General features: G+C 40.8%; 1 protein-coding gene across 2 annotated transcripts in view; it reads right to left on the minus strand.

Annotated features, from left to right (window-relative positions):
• Window positions 1–5,345: 5,345 nt before the first annotated feature.
• UGGT1 (UDP-glucose glycoprotein glucosyltransferase 1) overlaps window positions 5,346–14,096 on the minus strand; it is a 120,978-nt gene continuing 112,227 nt past the window's right edge. For both annotated transcript variants that reach the window (XM_008579456.1, XM_008579455.1), the window contains exons 39-41: window positions 12,745–12,861; window positions 12,066–12,231; window positions 5,346–10,055 (exon numbers count right to left, since the gene is read on the minus strand). In XM_008579456.1, coding sequence (XP_008577678.1) covers window positions 10,030–10,055; window positions 12,066–12,231; window positions 12,745–12,861 — 309 coding nt within the window. In that variant the 3' untranslated portion in view covers window positions 5,346–10,029. The remainder of the gene's footprint in view (window positions 10,056–12,065; window positions 12,232–12,744; window positions 12,862–14,096) is intronic.

Raw genomic sequence — 14,096 nt, forward strand, 5'->3', positions numbered from 1 at the left:
GGGTTCAGAGGTGAGCCTCCCAGTTGTCCATTCAGTGGAAGTTACATGTGCCATATCATCCCCAGGCAGCAGAAATGATTGAACAGTACAATGGTCTTTTATTTATTTTATTATTATTATTATTATTATTATTATTATTATTATTATTATTATTATTATTTTTAAGGATGACTGGTAAGGGGATCTTAACCCTTGACTTGGTGTTGTCAGCACCACACTCTCCCAAGTGAGCCATGGGCCGGCCCCCTACAATGGTCTTTTAAAAAAGGGACTAAGGTTATCTGCCCAACCCCCATCCCTGAAGGCGTTGACACAGTGGTTATGGCTGACAGGATTCTAAATGAGACACTGCTCAAGGGCAGACCCTCTCCAGTGGAAGCTCTGTTGCATAGGGCTGCAACACCTTTACAGCTGCAAATCACTACTAAAAATAAGATTTTGAGGGCCGGCCAGTGGCTCACTCGGGAGAGTGCGGTGCTGATAACACCAAGGCCCCGGGTTCGGATCCCATATAGGGATGGCCGGTTAGCTCATTGGGTGAGCGTGGTGCTGACAACACCAAGTCAAGGGTTAAGGTCCCCTTACGGGTCATCTTTTAAAAAAAAAAAAAAAAGATAAGATTTTGAAGCCAGGATGTGGCAAGAATGGAAATATTCTCTTACCAGCCCCAACCTGTTTGCAACTGGGACAGACAGTACAATGAGAATTGCCTTGAGAATAGAATCTCTCCATATACGCTGGGTAGGCCTAATAGGGCCTTGGGGGAAAGGATTAGAAGACTTGCAAGCATCCCCTTGGGTGACAAGTCCCTGGCCTCCTCGAGTAAAGGTAACAGGGCCTGGAACAGGTAAGTGCTCTATTCCAAAGGGCACATTTGTATTATTATTATGGCCACTTATGAGTTCCCCTATAGTGTTACATGTAGAACTTACAGATCCAACAGTGTTAGCAGATAAAGTATGGTATCATAAGCCAGGTAAGATGCCTACTCCTGCACCCATCCTTTCTCAGCATGGCAAACTGGCATGTATCTTACCAGAGGGGCGAGAACTTCCCCTATTGGTACCAATAACCCTTCTGTCTTTTCGCCCATAGTGTTCTGGCTGAAGGCACCGCACCAGAGTCGTGTGATCAATGTGCTGGCCACTGAATATGCATTTAACTTCCCATCAGTATGACTACAGGATTCCCATGGAGGATCACACCAATGATGACTACTAACCGGACATGAGCGGCTAATAGTTGAAAGGACAGAACTACAGGACAAGCCTTAAGGACGAGCCTTAAGGCATATTGAACAGACAGTAGGTTATATGAATGTAAGGGTCATTTATCCTTGCTAAGGGAACATCATGGAAGATTCTGAACATGTAGATTGTATGGCAAGGGACCCTGAAGGGGTGGATTGTTGGGAAACTATATGGAAAATGGTCAGGGCCCCTCAGATGTTTGGTGTCTTGCTGAGCATGTGAGGTGGGTACGCGTATGTGCACAGGTGTTCCTTGTTATTGTCTAATGTGATTGCACATGTGCATCCAGGTTTTTTGGTTTTTTTGTTTTTTTGGATTATGGACTTGAGTAAAAAGGACTAATGGCACAGACATGCAAAGCTTCGAGAGGACACTGGGAAGCCATATTAGGGCGACTGCTCCTAGCTTTGAATAAAGCCTATTATTTCTTCACCCACCCATGGCTCCAAGGACCTTTTCCTATTACCTAGCTCATAGACTTGCATGTGGAGGGTTTGTGACCCAGTGTGGACAACAGGCTCGAGGGGTCTGTGAGCTCGAGCCTAGCTCTACAAGGGGAAAATGTGGGCAAGATCTTTTACTATGGTTTCCCCAGGAAGGAACAAGTGAGGCAGGTTTAGGATGAGTTAATATGAATAATTTCAGCAGGCCCTGTGGCACAGAGGCTGTCCTGGTTGTTTACCGAGCTGTGATGTGATTAGGCGAGTGGCTTGGGATGTAAGAGACCAGTAAGGGAGGTGACTGGGGGTGTGAACGTAATTGGCCCCTCCTGAGGACTAGCTGGTCTCTAGCCAGGGCCTCAAAACCAGGACAAGACTGCATTTTTAAAAACTATATTACATGGCTCTTAGCTCATTTTCTGTCATTTTGAATACCTGAAACTGGGTAATTCATAAAGAAATTTATTTTTTACAGTTTTAGAGGCTGGAAAGTCCAAGATTGAGGAGCATGTCTGGTGAGGGCCTTCCTCTTGGTGGGGACTCTGCAGCCTAGGCAGCACCAGCTATCACGTAGCAAGGGGGTGAAGGCACACCAGCATATTTCTTCCTATCCTTATAAAGCTACCAGGTGCACTCCCACAATAGCCCATTCATCCGTTAACCCATCAGTGCATGAATGGATTAATCCAGTCGTGAGGGCAGAGCTCCCAGGACCCCCACCTCTTAACACCGCCACATTGGAAACTAAGATTCAACATGAGTTTCGGAGGGGACATTCAAACCATAGCAAGGGGGTCCCTTAGGTTCTTGGACCCACAAGTCGTTATTTTTAATTTAACTTTTAAAAATTTTGGCCAATATTTCTTCAAATATTTTTTCTGACACATTTTCTCTCCTCTTTTGGGACTTCAGTTATATATTTGTTAAACCGCTTGATACTGCCTCACAGGTTAAATCTGTTCATTTTTCTTTTCTTTCTTTCTTTCTTTTTTTTTTTTTTTTGTTCTCTTTGTTCTTCAGTTTGGATACTTTCTATTAAGGTGTATTCAAGTTTATTGATATTTTCTTCTGCACAATTTAACCTTCTTGTAAGTCCACCCACAAAATTTTCATCTTTCTCCTAAAATTCTCCTTCTCTTCACACTTTATATCTATCCTTTCCTATAGATTCTTTACCTGAAGGACATTATGCTAAATGAAGTAAGCCAGAGAAAGACAAATACTGCATGATCTCACTTATATGTGGAATCTAAAAAAGTTGAACTCAGAGTAGAATGGTGGTTACCAGGGGCTGGGGGTAGGGGAATGGGGAGATGTTTGTCAAAGGGTATAAAGTTCCAGCTAAAAAATGAATAAATTCTGGGTTCCCATACACAGCATGGGTGGTGATGGATGTGTTAATGTGATTGTGATAATCATCACACAATGCATATGTATATCAAACCATCACATTGTACACATTGAATACATACAATCTTCGTCAATTAAATACTTTAAAATAAAAATAGAGAAATGCAGGACATAGCAAAAGTAAAGGTAATAAAAAAGCATCAATTTAAATCTAAGAAAAAATTTATAATTGTTATTTTTAAATTCTTTTTCAATAATTTCAACACCTTGGTTTTTTATTGGGTGGTTTGTTTTGTTTTTCTCCTTGGTTACGTGTCATATATTCCTGCTTCTTCTCATGTCTCCTGGTCTGTGATTATATACTGGACATTCTGAATAATATACTGTAGAGACTCTAGATTCAGTTATTTTTTCTATGAAAACTGTTTTGTAGACAGTTAAGTTACTAGCACATCACCTTGATTATTTGAAGTAGCAATTTTAGGCTTTATTAAGGTGGGTCTATTTTAGTTTTGCCCTCAGTCCTAGAGCCTAGACCTGAGTTTTGAGATGTGGTCCTAATCTAAAGCATGACCCTCTGGGTTTTTCCAAGGGAACGCCTGAAATACTTACCAGGCCCCTCTAACTTGGTAGGACATAAATACCAAACTCTTCCTTCCCAGCACCCGGCATCCACTGAAGTCTCTGCTCAGCTTTTCTAGCCTTCCAAGTGTAGCTTTCCACTGGGCCTCTTGTAATCCTGCCCTGTTCATGCACAATGTAAGTGTTGGCTAATGATTTGAGGGGAGTATGTGAGGCAAAGTTTGGAGCTGTGTGGTTTCCTCTTTTCTGGGATTTTCCCCTTCAATTTTCAGCTGCTCAGACAGCCCTGAACTGACTGGCTCCTCAGACTAGTAAGACTGGCACTTTCCATTTTATTCTCTGTGGGTCACATGAGGAACAGTCACTGAAATGTGGATCTTACCAATGTGGGTTTTTGTTTTTGTTTTTGTTTTTTGGCAGCTAGCCGGTACAAGGATCCGAACTCGTGACACAGGGGTTACAAGGCTGTGCTCTACCCAACTAAGCTGACTGACCAGCCTCTAGAGCTTCCTCCACTTTTTGCCTCTCTGGTCACTTTCGAGTGCACTCCAATAATGTGTATAATTATTGGCAGCAGGTTAGTCAGATACAAGCTGTTCTGCCAGAGTGGAAGCCAGACTGTAATCAGATGTTTAAATGTTGTTTAACACAAAATAAAATCTAACTTCCTTTTGCTCTGCCATTAGTGGAAGCCAGACTGTAAATAGATTTTTACATGCTGTCTAACACAAAATAAAATCTAACTTCCTTTTATTTCTTTTTTGTTGTGCTGGCCAGTGCAGGGATCCAAACCCTTGTCCTTGGTGTTACAAGGTGGTGCACTAACCATCTGAGCTCACTGGCCAGCTCACTTTATTTATCTGAATGACCATTACACAAGTGCTTTCACTTTGTGAAAATCTACATATGCTTGTGTACTCTTCTGAGTACTCTACTTCAACAAAAGGTTTATTACAAGAAAAACCCATTTCAACTCAACACCCAGTTTAAACCCCTTGGGGGCTTTCTTGTGCCCCTAGAACCAAATCCAGACCCTTCTCCTGAATCTCTCTTTTGGCCATACTGTGGCCACACAGGTTCACGTGCACCTCCCTCAAGGAGACACACACCAGCTCAAGTCCCTCCCTCTCTTCCCAACTCCTCATCCCACGTGGACGTCTCCTGCATGTTCCTCAGGCTTCAGCTTAAGCATCACCTACCCGTGCAGCAGCTTTTCCTAACCACCAAATCCCTCCTCCTCCACCTCAGGTGCCTGTGCTCTCGCAGCCACCAGGTCCCCTCCCAACCTCCACTTCAGCAGGAGCACTCAACACGCTTGGCTGCAGCATCCAATGGGCACTGAACAGCAAGAACCCTATCTTCAACTTTATATGTGTTTCCAAAATAAAGTCCATACCACTCTCTGAGGAACATGGTGACAAGGTTAGGCCCAGCTGTTTCATGATGTCTTCTTGCCTTTGGGTTCCCCACCCACCCCATCTCACCTGTTATGGTTGGTGCTGCTAGGACAGCTCCTAGAGGTTGGGCACCTAGATGAGACATGGTGTTATCCTGAAAACCCAAAGAACTGGCTGCAACCCAAACCCAGCTCCAGTGCCAGACACTGCAGGTAAAACCCGCCTTCCTCTGCCAGTGTTTGTGACTTGTGCCAGATGAAAGGTTCAACTCCGCACTCCATCGGTCTATCCTTTCTAAATGTAAAAGCTGAATGACTGACAGACAGTTTTAAAGAAGAGAAGAAAAGTTTATTGAGCAGACCTTATTTCATTACAGTACCAGGAGAAATTCATTCTCAATTCCCTTCAGATGCAGAGATTCTGCAGACACTTAAAACCCCAATGCTGTTCCCAAGCAAGGGGCAGCACCTGGACACTATGTTGCATTTAATGGAACAGGATTACAGTAAAACAGGATACTTATAAAGAAGTACATAGTTTCTTTAAAAATTCTACCATTTTTCTCCATTGCTCCATGTTTACCTGTTATTTCCATGGATAACTGGTTGGAAAACATGGTATTTGACAATCTTTTGTTCTCAAATTGTCAGCTTTAGGTTAATGCATTTTGCTCTTTGTCATTGCTAAGAAGAATTATGCCCATTTCTCTGGAAATCTACATGGTGACAAGTAAGGCAACGCATAAAATACAGCTGGAATGAAGACCTCAGCTCCATCCCTAACTTATGTCCCCACCAAAATCTTCCACATCTGGCCTCTGCACTGCTAGGTAATTTGGAAAAACTCAGGAGAGGGCATCTTGCTTGCAAAATCATTACTGTGGAGTTTAAACCTTATGGACTACTTCTGGGGAGCATGCAGCCGTTTGAAGCTGATTTTGTGGTTTGCTTTTATAAATTGTCAGCACTCGGTGACACCCTGACGGAGCGAGATCCTCACTGCCAGCCAGAAGTATTGTTTCTGTATTATACAGAAAAATCAAAGACCAAATAATGAATGAGAAGTTTGCATCCTCCAGATACTTTGAAATATCAGGCTGGCATGTTGGCTCAGTTGGTTAAAGCATGGTGTTGTAACACCAAGGTCAAAGCATTTGGATCCCCATACCAGCCAGCAACCAAAACAAAAAGATACTTTGAAGTATTAATAACCCCATGAGTTAATGACATCTACCTTGTTTGAATTCAATCAGGTAATTAATTACCAAAGTCCTGATTAAGATCTTTTCCTCACTACATCAGATCAGAGAAACATGAATTAAATTTAAAAATGTTACCCCACCAGACAAGCTCTATTTTTTATTAACGCCCATCATCCCCCCCAAAATGTCCCTATAAAATCAAGTACTTAAAACACTAATTATTAAAATTACACAACATTGGAATATATATTTAAATAAGTTTGCACATAATACACCCTCCATTTTTTATGCACCCTCCATTTTCCTTACCAAGAGAAAGTTCCCATCAGGCAGCTTTATCAATACATTTCCATTTCCATGAACTCTGATACCACAGTACTAACATTCTACTCAACAAGATTGAATAAAATTTGCTTGTAACTTTTATTCCCCCTTATAACTTTTGAGTTGAATTCCTTCTTTTAATCATTCAAGCCAGATTAGGCGTGGCAATTTTAGAAAAGGATTGCTTTCAAGTATCTAAATTTACTCATGGGGGAGTTGGGGAGGAGAGGACTCATTTTACACTTGTTATGAGGGTGGTGTCTGACCTCTTCCAAATTATGGTGTCAGAAAAGAGTAACTCCTGGTTAAAGAAAACTTTAGGATTTCCTTCCTCCCTGGACCAGTCTCTTTCAAATACTGCACTAACATCCCTAGATCCCAGCCCTTCATTCAGGGACTCAGTCCCCACAACCGGATAACACGTGTTTGTTCAGGCAGAGCCGTAACAAAGTTCAGAACATAAGGACTTAAGGATAGCAGAGTAAATTAAGCTCCATGCATGGAAACTGTTTCTTAACATAGGTAATATGTGCAATGAGTTCACACAATGCACAGCCTACCATAATGCCCGGGAACTTGGCAGACGTGCAAACATCTGCACATCTGATTTGAAATGCAACATTTACACAGATTCACAACTTTATCATTCTTACCAAAAACCAACATGCCATCACTCTGAATGTGGTAAGCATTCAGGACGCTTTTAAAACCAAACACAGGAGGCCAGAGACACTGACCATTGAGTAACCCACAGCCCCAGCAGTAGGCTGTGTGACAGATTTTCACCTCAACCAAATACCACTGTTCATAGAACATAAAAACAGGCTCACATTGCTGCATGTCATTCTGACATGTCACATTATTTCATATTACTCTGCCACTTATTCACAAAGAAAATTTTCCATTATGGCATGATGATAAAAAAAAAAAAAATCCATTACATATAAATAATGGCTAAGAACAACACACTATAAACAGTTTCCAGAAGCTTGAACATTCAGCGCAATCAACTCCTGATTCCTGGGGGAAAAAAACCTGTCTTACCTATCTATTCAGTCACAGTGTTTTTTCTTATGGTAGAGACAACAGACAAAGCTGACCAAGACCACATTTTACTGGTAACATCATTTCCTAGGGCATTCGTTTAACTTTAAAGGCAATTATGTCCCATAAAGCATGAAAAGAAACTGGCAGGAGGAGGAGCATAGATCATTTCAGAAGCAGGCTGGGTGTTGCATTCATCAGAGTCAGCTATTAGTAAGACTCATGTCAGGGTGATGACAGATAAGGGCCAATGAGTGACACAGGACACACGCACCACACAGAGAACTTTTATTTCACTCTGCGCCTTCCTTACATAGAATATGTATGGGAGACTTGGTAGAAAGACACAGAGAAAGGTGGCCAATTCTGCATCCCATGGGAACTAGCATTTGAAAAGCAAATCCCAGTGAGCTGAGTATTTCCTGCTCAACATCCCAGTCAATATACTGGGAAAATGCACATTTCTGCCCATTGTTGTAGGCAGTGGCCTCCCTGAAGGCTTAATAAAATGTGAAGATGAAGTTTGAACAAATGCTTTTTAATCTCACTGATCCTATCCCTTCGGCTGCTCTGGCCAGGTGAAGGGCAGGGCAGGGAGAAATCATGCTACATCCTTTGTCAATGGCAGTGATTCTGGGGCACCTGTTCAGTCTCAGATGAATTTATCTAATTCTCTTTTAAATTCAGCCCTCCCCAATTTTTTTTTTTTCTTTTTTGGAGGCTGGCCAGTACAGGGATCAAATCCTGGACCTTGGTGCTATCAGCATCACGCTCTAACCAACTAACCAGCTAGCCCCTTCTCCCCAATTTTTGATGAAATTATGAAAGCAAAGTCAAAATCTCCTTCAGACTGACTGGGAGGCTCCTAAGCTAACTTTTGCATATGAAAATGGGAAAAATAAAATACTTTGCATATGTGATAGACTTTGATTTTTAAAAAAGACTACACATCAATATGTTACCTGGCATAGAAGGGTAAGGATTTACCTATCCATTTGCACCCTCTCCTTATATTTTTAAAAAGCAGGGAAAATATGAAGGCAACAGCCTGTGTGCCTTGGAAAGCAAGTGTGGCACCCTGTCCGCACTCTTGCTGCTGTGCCCTGCAGCCTGGGCAGAGACAGAGCCACGTCACCAGAGCCTTCTCCCTCTAAGGCCAACACCACACCAAGACCTGATGGCCCGTTCATCAGCAAAGGCTGCTCCCAAAAAGCCAATGCTGAGCTGTCGGGTGAAGACACAGAAAGCAATGACTGAAGGGCTAGCAGTGCTTCACAGTGCAACTACGTGAAGTCAGAGCTGGTCTGGGCACTGGCAATTTCTGTAAGCCAAAGGCAACCCACGGTGCTAAAATAAAAGGAATATAGGACAGTGTACAAAAAATATTAATCCCACAGTCAAAAATTTTCCGGGTCTTAGATCTGGGAGCATTTTGTAGAAAAAAGTCCAACCCACTGTCCTCTGGGTCTGAGAGAAAGCCCTACACAGGAGAGGGCAAACACCGTGGTCATCGTCCAGAGGGAGCCCTGAGCCCTCCAAGACGGATCACTAGAGGGGCTTAGTATGGCTGTATCCAGTAAGGAAATTGATAGCAGGCCTTTTTTAGAAAGTGAGAAGAAAAAGCAAAGACTTTCATACATACAAAAACTGTTTACAAAACAATTACCTAAAAAGTTCACTGGGGTTGGGTAGGAAATAAGAATAATGTTTTCATTTCAAATTAGCCATGATGGTACCAATAGTTCATAAAAGAGAATGGCCAATTTCTGGTCTTCCTCCCCTCCCCCAACACTTAAGAGGCCCCCCTAATCCTGCTATTTTCCCTACATTCACCCCACCCCATTCCAATCTTGTCCTCAAATTAATATGTGTAACCACTGCACCAAGCCGACACTGAAGACACACAATTGTTGGCTGAGTTTCAATTAAACAATGAACCTAATGCCTAGGAAGAGAATGCAGGAAGGGCACAAGGAGCACACTGGCGTAAACCTCGAGGTGTAGTGACCTTGGACAAAGCTTCTGCTGGCCTGACCCAGCAAAAGCTGCAGGTAAACTGAGGTAAGGAAGAACATGGCGGCTCTGGCTGGCCTGCTTCCTGCGACAGTGCAGCATGTGTGTGCTCTTGGGTATGGGCACCAAAGGGCTCATTTTCTTCCAGTTGTTGCTGCCATTTCCCCCTCTGATTAGAAGATTGCTCTCTACAAAGTCCCAAAAGATCAGCCACTTGTCTTCCTCTGAGGTACAAATCCAATAGAGCCTTAACCCAGAGATATAGCGTCCACTGGTGTGCAGAAGTCAAAATCAAATGCTCAGAATCAAAAGGTGGGGCACCCCTGCCCGGCCATTTTATCAGCAGTTGTACAGACAGATCAAAAAAACTATCAGTTCGTATAAAAACTGTTTTTCAAATAGTATAATCTCCTATCCTCCTCCAGAGATCATAATTCTTCATGCTTCTGAGGTCCTGTGGAAAAGGAGAACAATGGAAAAGAAAAAAGATTATCCTCACATTGAAGACTGCACTATGATATTAAATATCACAGCTAGAAGATTATATAGTCACCATAAAAATAATTAATTCAAATTCATTATTTTTCAAGGATTTATGAATTCAAGGATTTTCATAGATAATCATGTTCAAATAAGAGGAAAATACAAATAATAAATGACTTTGAAGAAATAGTAATCAAATTAAAGCAGCCTGTCATTAGAATCTGCTACATAGAAAAAAAGTGGGCATTTTCCATCACTACAACTTATTAATTACTTGAATCTCCACCTCCATTTTATCTTATTTTAAATTTTGAGAGGCTTTGTTTTGGTGTTTTTGTATATTTTGAAAACAAAAACAAAAAAAAGGCAACATTTTTATTTTTAAGAACACTGAAACTACCTGCAAGCTACTATTTGAACTAAATTGTTTTTACAATTGGAATATTTACTTTCAGAAAATATGCATGCATTTTTATTCAGTATTATTTTTTTTAACTTAATAGTATATAAACATTTTCCTATGCACCAGTGTATCTCATTCTTGGATGTTTAAAATGTTTTTAATGCTTTTGGTTTATAAATAATAGTAAAATAAATTTCTTCACATAACTTTTGTCTAGTGTTGAATTATGTCTTTAAGATAAATTCCCAAGAGAAAAATTACTGAGGGCACAAACATTTTAAAGGCTCATGACGATAGATATACTACTTTTTAACAAGGGTTGCTCTAATACACAAAACTTCAACAAGGTACATGCAGAACAGTTTCATCACCATCTCCCCAACAAATGGCATTATCAATACTATCAATATCTATTTTTTTCTGTGTAGCTGATACTAATGACAGACTGCTTTAATTTGATTACTGTTTCCTCAAAGTCATTTATTTATTTATTTAATTTTTTTTTTTTTAAGCTTTTTGTCTTTTTTCATGTCCAGCAACAGACCGCAACCCTCAGTGTCGCGCCCGTACCGGACCGGGACCGGCAACGGGATCGCAACTCTCGGTGCTGCGCCCGCCCCTCGCTCAGCCAGTGAGCGGGAACCGGTCTGTATGTGGGATCCGAACCCTCAGCGGGAGCGCCACCGCGTTCCCAAGCGGCGCACTGTAGCAGTGTGCCACTGGGCCGGCCCCTCAAAGTCATTTATTATTTGTGCTTTCCTCTCATTTGAACAGTATGTTCACGTTCTTTGCCCATTTATCTATGAAAATCCTTGAATTCACAAATCCTTGAAAAATAAGGAATTTGAGTTAATTATCTTTATGGTGATTAGATAATCTAGCTGTGATATTTAATATCATGGTACAGTCTTCAAGATGTACAGGTGAATCACTCAAGATCCCTGTTCTACGATTGCTTTTATAAATCTTAAAATCCCCAGTCCGGCTTATTAATAGTTTAAAAAGTCACTTTTGTATTATAATGATTTTTTTCAAGTGGCCACCATTCAAGATGTGCACATAGTTGGAAAAACATGAAAGACTTAAGTACTTTCTGTTCTTAGCCTAAATTAAACACAAACACTTCCTCCTCACCCCAGATGCTTGTTTTAAAGAATATTTTTTAAAAAATCAATATATACTTTGTCTTCATCTAAGTTTGTTCATTTGTAGCAACTTGACAAATTTAATTCAAAAAAACAAGAAATCTGACAAGGGTTCCCAAAACTAATGTCAGGTTCGGCTTATGTTATCACAAAACTCATGAACGTAAATAACAATAATCACAATTAAAGCACCCCTTCTCCCTCGACCAAAGAAAGAAAGAAAAAAGAGTAACAATTGTGTTAATAAATACTGTTTAACAGAAGGCCAACTAAAAAAGGAAAATGAAAAACATATGCACACCAATTAATGTTAAGATGGAAGGACTACGGAAGATTTTTCTTTTCCTTTTATTCATTATTCTGTTGATTTCCTAACAAATAGAAATCAGAAATGAAAAGAAGTACTTACCTAAAGCCAAAGGTTTGCACATACCTTCTCGGCTCAGTTCTTCTGTCTTCTCCTTATACAGCGTCCCTGTTTCTTTCTCCTTCTGAAAGTGGATCTGTAGCTGTTTGATTTCTTGATCATAGTCCTGCCACTCTGGGACAATTCGTACAGCTGCTTCCAGCTTGGGCTCTTTGGTCATTGGATTATTACACTATAAAAACCAAAAGAACATGCTTCACCTGAGCTGAAGAAAGGATACATTATATAGAATTCAAAGGTGTTTCTATTCTTGGGCTATTAGTCCTAACTAGATACAAAGAACAACACTGAAGAACCAAAGGATATATTAGCAGAAGCAATATGACACGGGAGCTATATACAGCTGCATCTGCTTGTTCTACAAAGAAGTTGTGGGAGGCCACTGGAAGGCAGGAAAAGTCAAAGTCCATTTGGAACAATTATAAGGCACAGAGATAAAGTGGAAGACAAGTAGTGACTCAGCAGATCGTAGGTAGTGCAAGCAGTCTCATCAGGCACTAGAGGATCTGGTTTCCTGCTTAAGCAAAAAGGAAAACTGCTAAAATTACCACAAGATGTTCCATAGCCCCTAAACTATGCATTTGCAGAGAAAGGCTAAATAAGATCCTGGTAAATAAGAACTAATAGTCATTCAGTTGTACATCACACTGGATTAAGGTGCAGAGGAGCTCCACAGACAGCTTACCAAATCGATTGTTTTTGCTCTTTTCTTAGAGGCGTCATCACACCACGTTTCACACCAAAGCCACTCCTGAGGGAGTGATTTAATTGGCACCTGATGGATCATGTTATTGGGCAAATCCTGTTTGGTAAAGAAAACAAAGCACATAAATCTAAATTTCTGGGAGAAATTTAAATAAATGCATAGTAAATCAGTGATGCTAACTGCTCATTACATATTACACGCCAATCACAAATGTTTACTGAAAGGGTCTTTACCAAAAGGCTTAGAGAAGTTAAAGAATTTTTTTATGGTGTTTTTCAAAACCTCAGAATTTAGAGGATCTATATAAAACATCAACCCATAATAAGCAACTGAAAAACTTTAGCTTAAAACTCACAAATAGCCTGCACCTAGACTTCCCTCTATGAGGGCAATTAAAGAAAAATGGTCCTGTTGACTTTTGAAAGTAAACTAAATATAGAATGGTGGTCCTTATATTTTACAGTTTTCCACCAAAGAAACTCTGAATTCACCTTGTTTACTGAGTCTTGCTCCCAAAAAAAATGAGACCCACATTTAGCCAGCTGTACTCTATGCTTTAAACCTTTGGTCTCAGGAGACCTTTTGAGTTTGCCACAATAGAATGTTGCATTGTCCTAAGACTTACATAGAACAAGTTAATGATAGAATGAAATGCACTGAAATGATTAACTGTGATACTTGTAAAGAATGATTCAGTCATCAATCTTTCATAGCCTTGTGTATAATGGCAACTAATAGACAATGGTTCTCTTTACCACACCCTTTCAAAAACTAAAATTTAAAAGTAGATGGACTAAGATAACAAATACCAATCTCCATATATCTTTATCTCACTTAAAGTTTTACAAACTGTTAACTTGCAGTACTGCAGCAGAAAGCTGGATCAAGAACACAGTTTCAGTTCCAACTCTATACTCATGCTTGAAAAGAGTAGAACTCCACTTCTAGTATTAGTGCACTAGGTAAATGAGACTAGTTGCCTTCTGAGGACAGCTGAATAGAATTCAGAAAAACTGAATAAATTATGAAAAACACACACTTGAAGGCACCAGAGAGCTAACAAGATAGTGAAGAATTATTGGAACAGGGAAGAACAAAGTGCTACAGAGATAACTGGCGGATTCAATCAAGATGGCGGAATAGACGGTTCCCAGCGTCACTCTCTCCCACAAATCAACCAAATTTACAACTATAAAAATGTAACATCAGGGGCCGGCCCGGTGGCGCACTGGATAGTGCGCCGCTTGGGAAGCGCGGCGGCGCTCCCGTCCGAGGGTTCGGATCCCACATACAGACCGGTTCCCGCTCACTGGCTGAGCGAGGCGCGGGAG

Source organism: Galeopterus variegatus, unplaced genomic scaffold (genome assembly GCF_000696425.1).
Source record: "Galeopterus variegatus unplaced genomic scaffold, G_variegatus-3.0.2 Scaffold1889, whole genome shotgun sequence".
In the NCBI taxonomy this organism is placed as follows: Eukaryota; Metazoa; Chordata; class Mammalia; order Dermoptera; family Cynocephalidae; genus Galeopterus; species Galeopterus variegatus.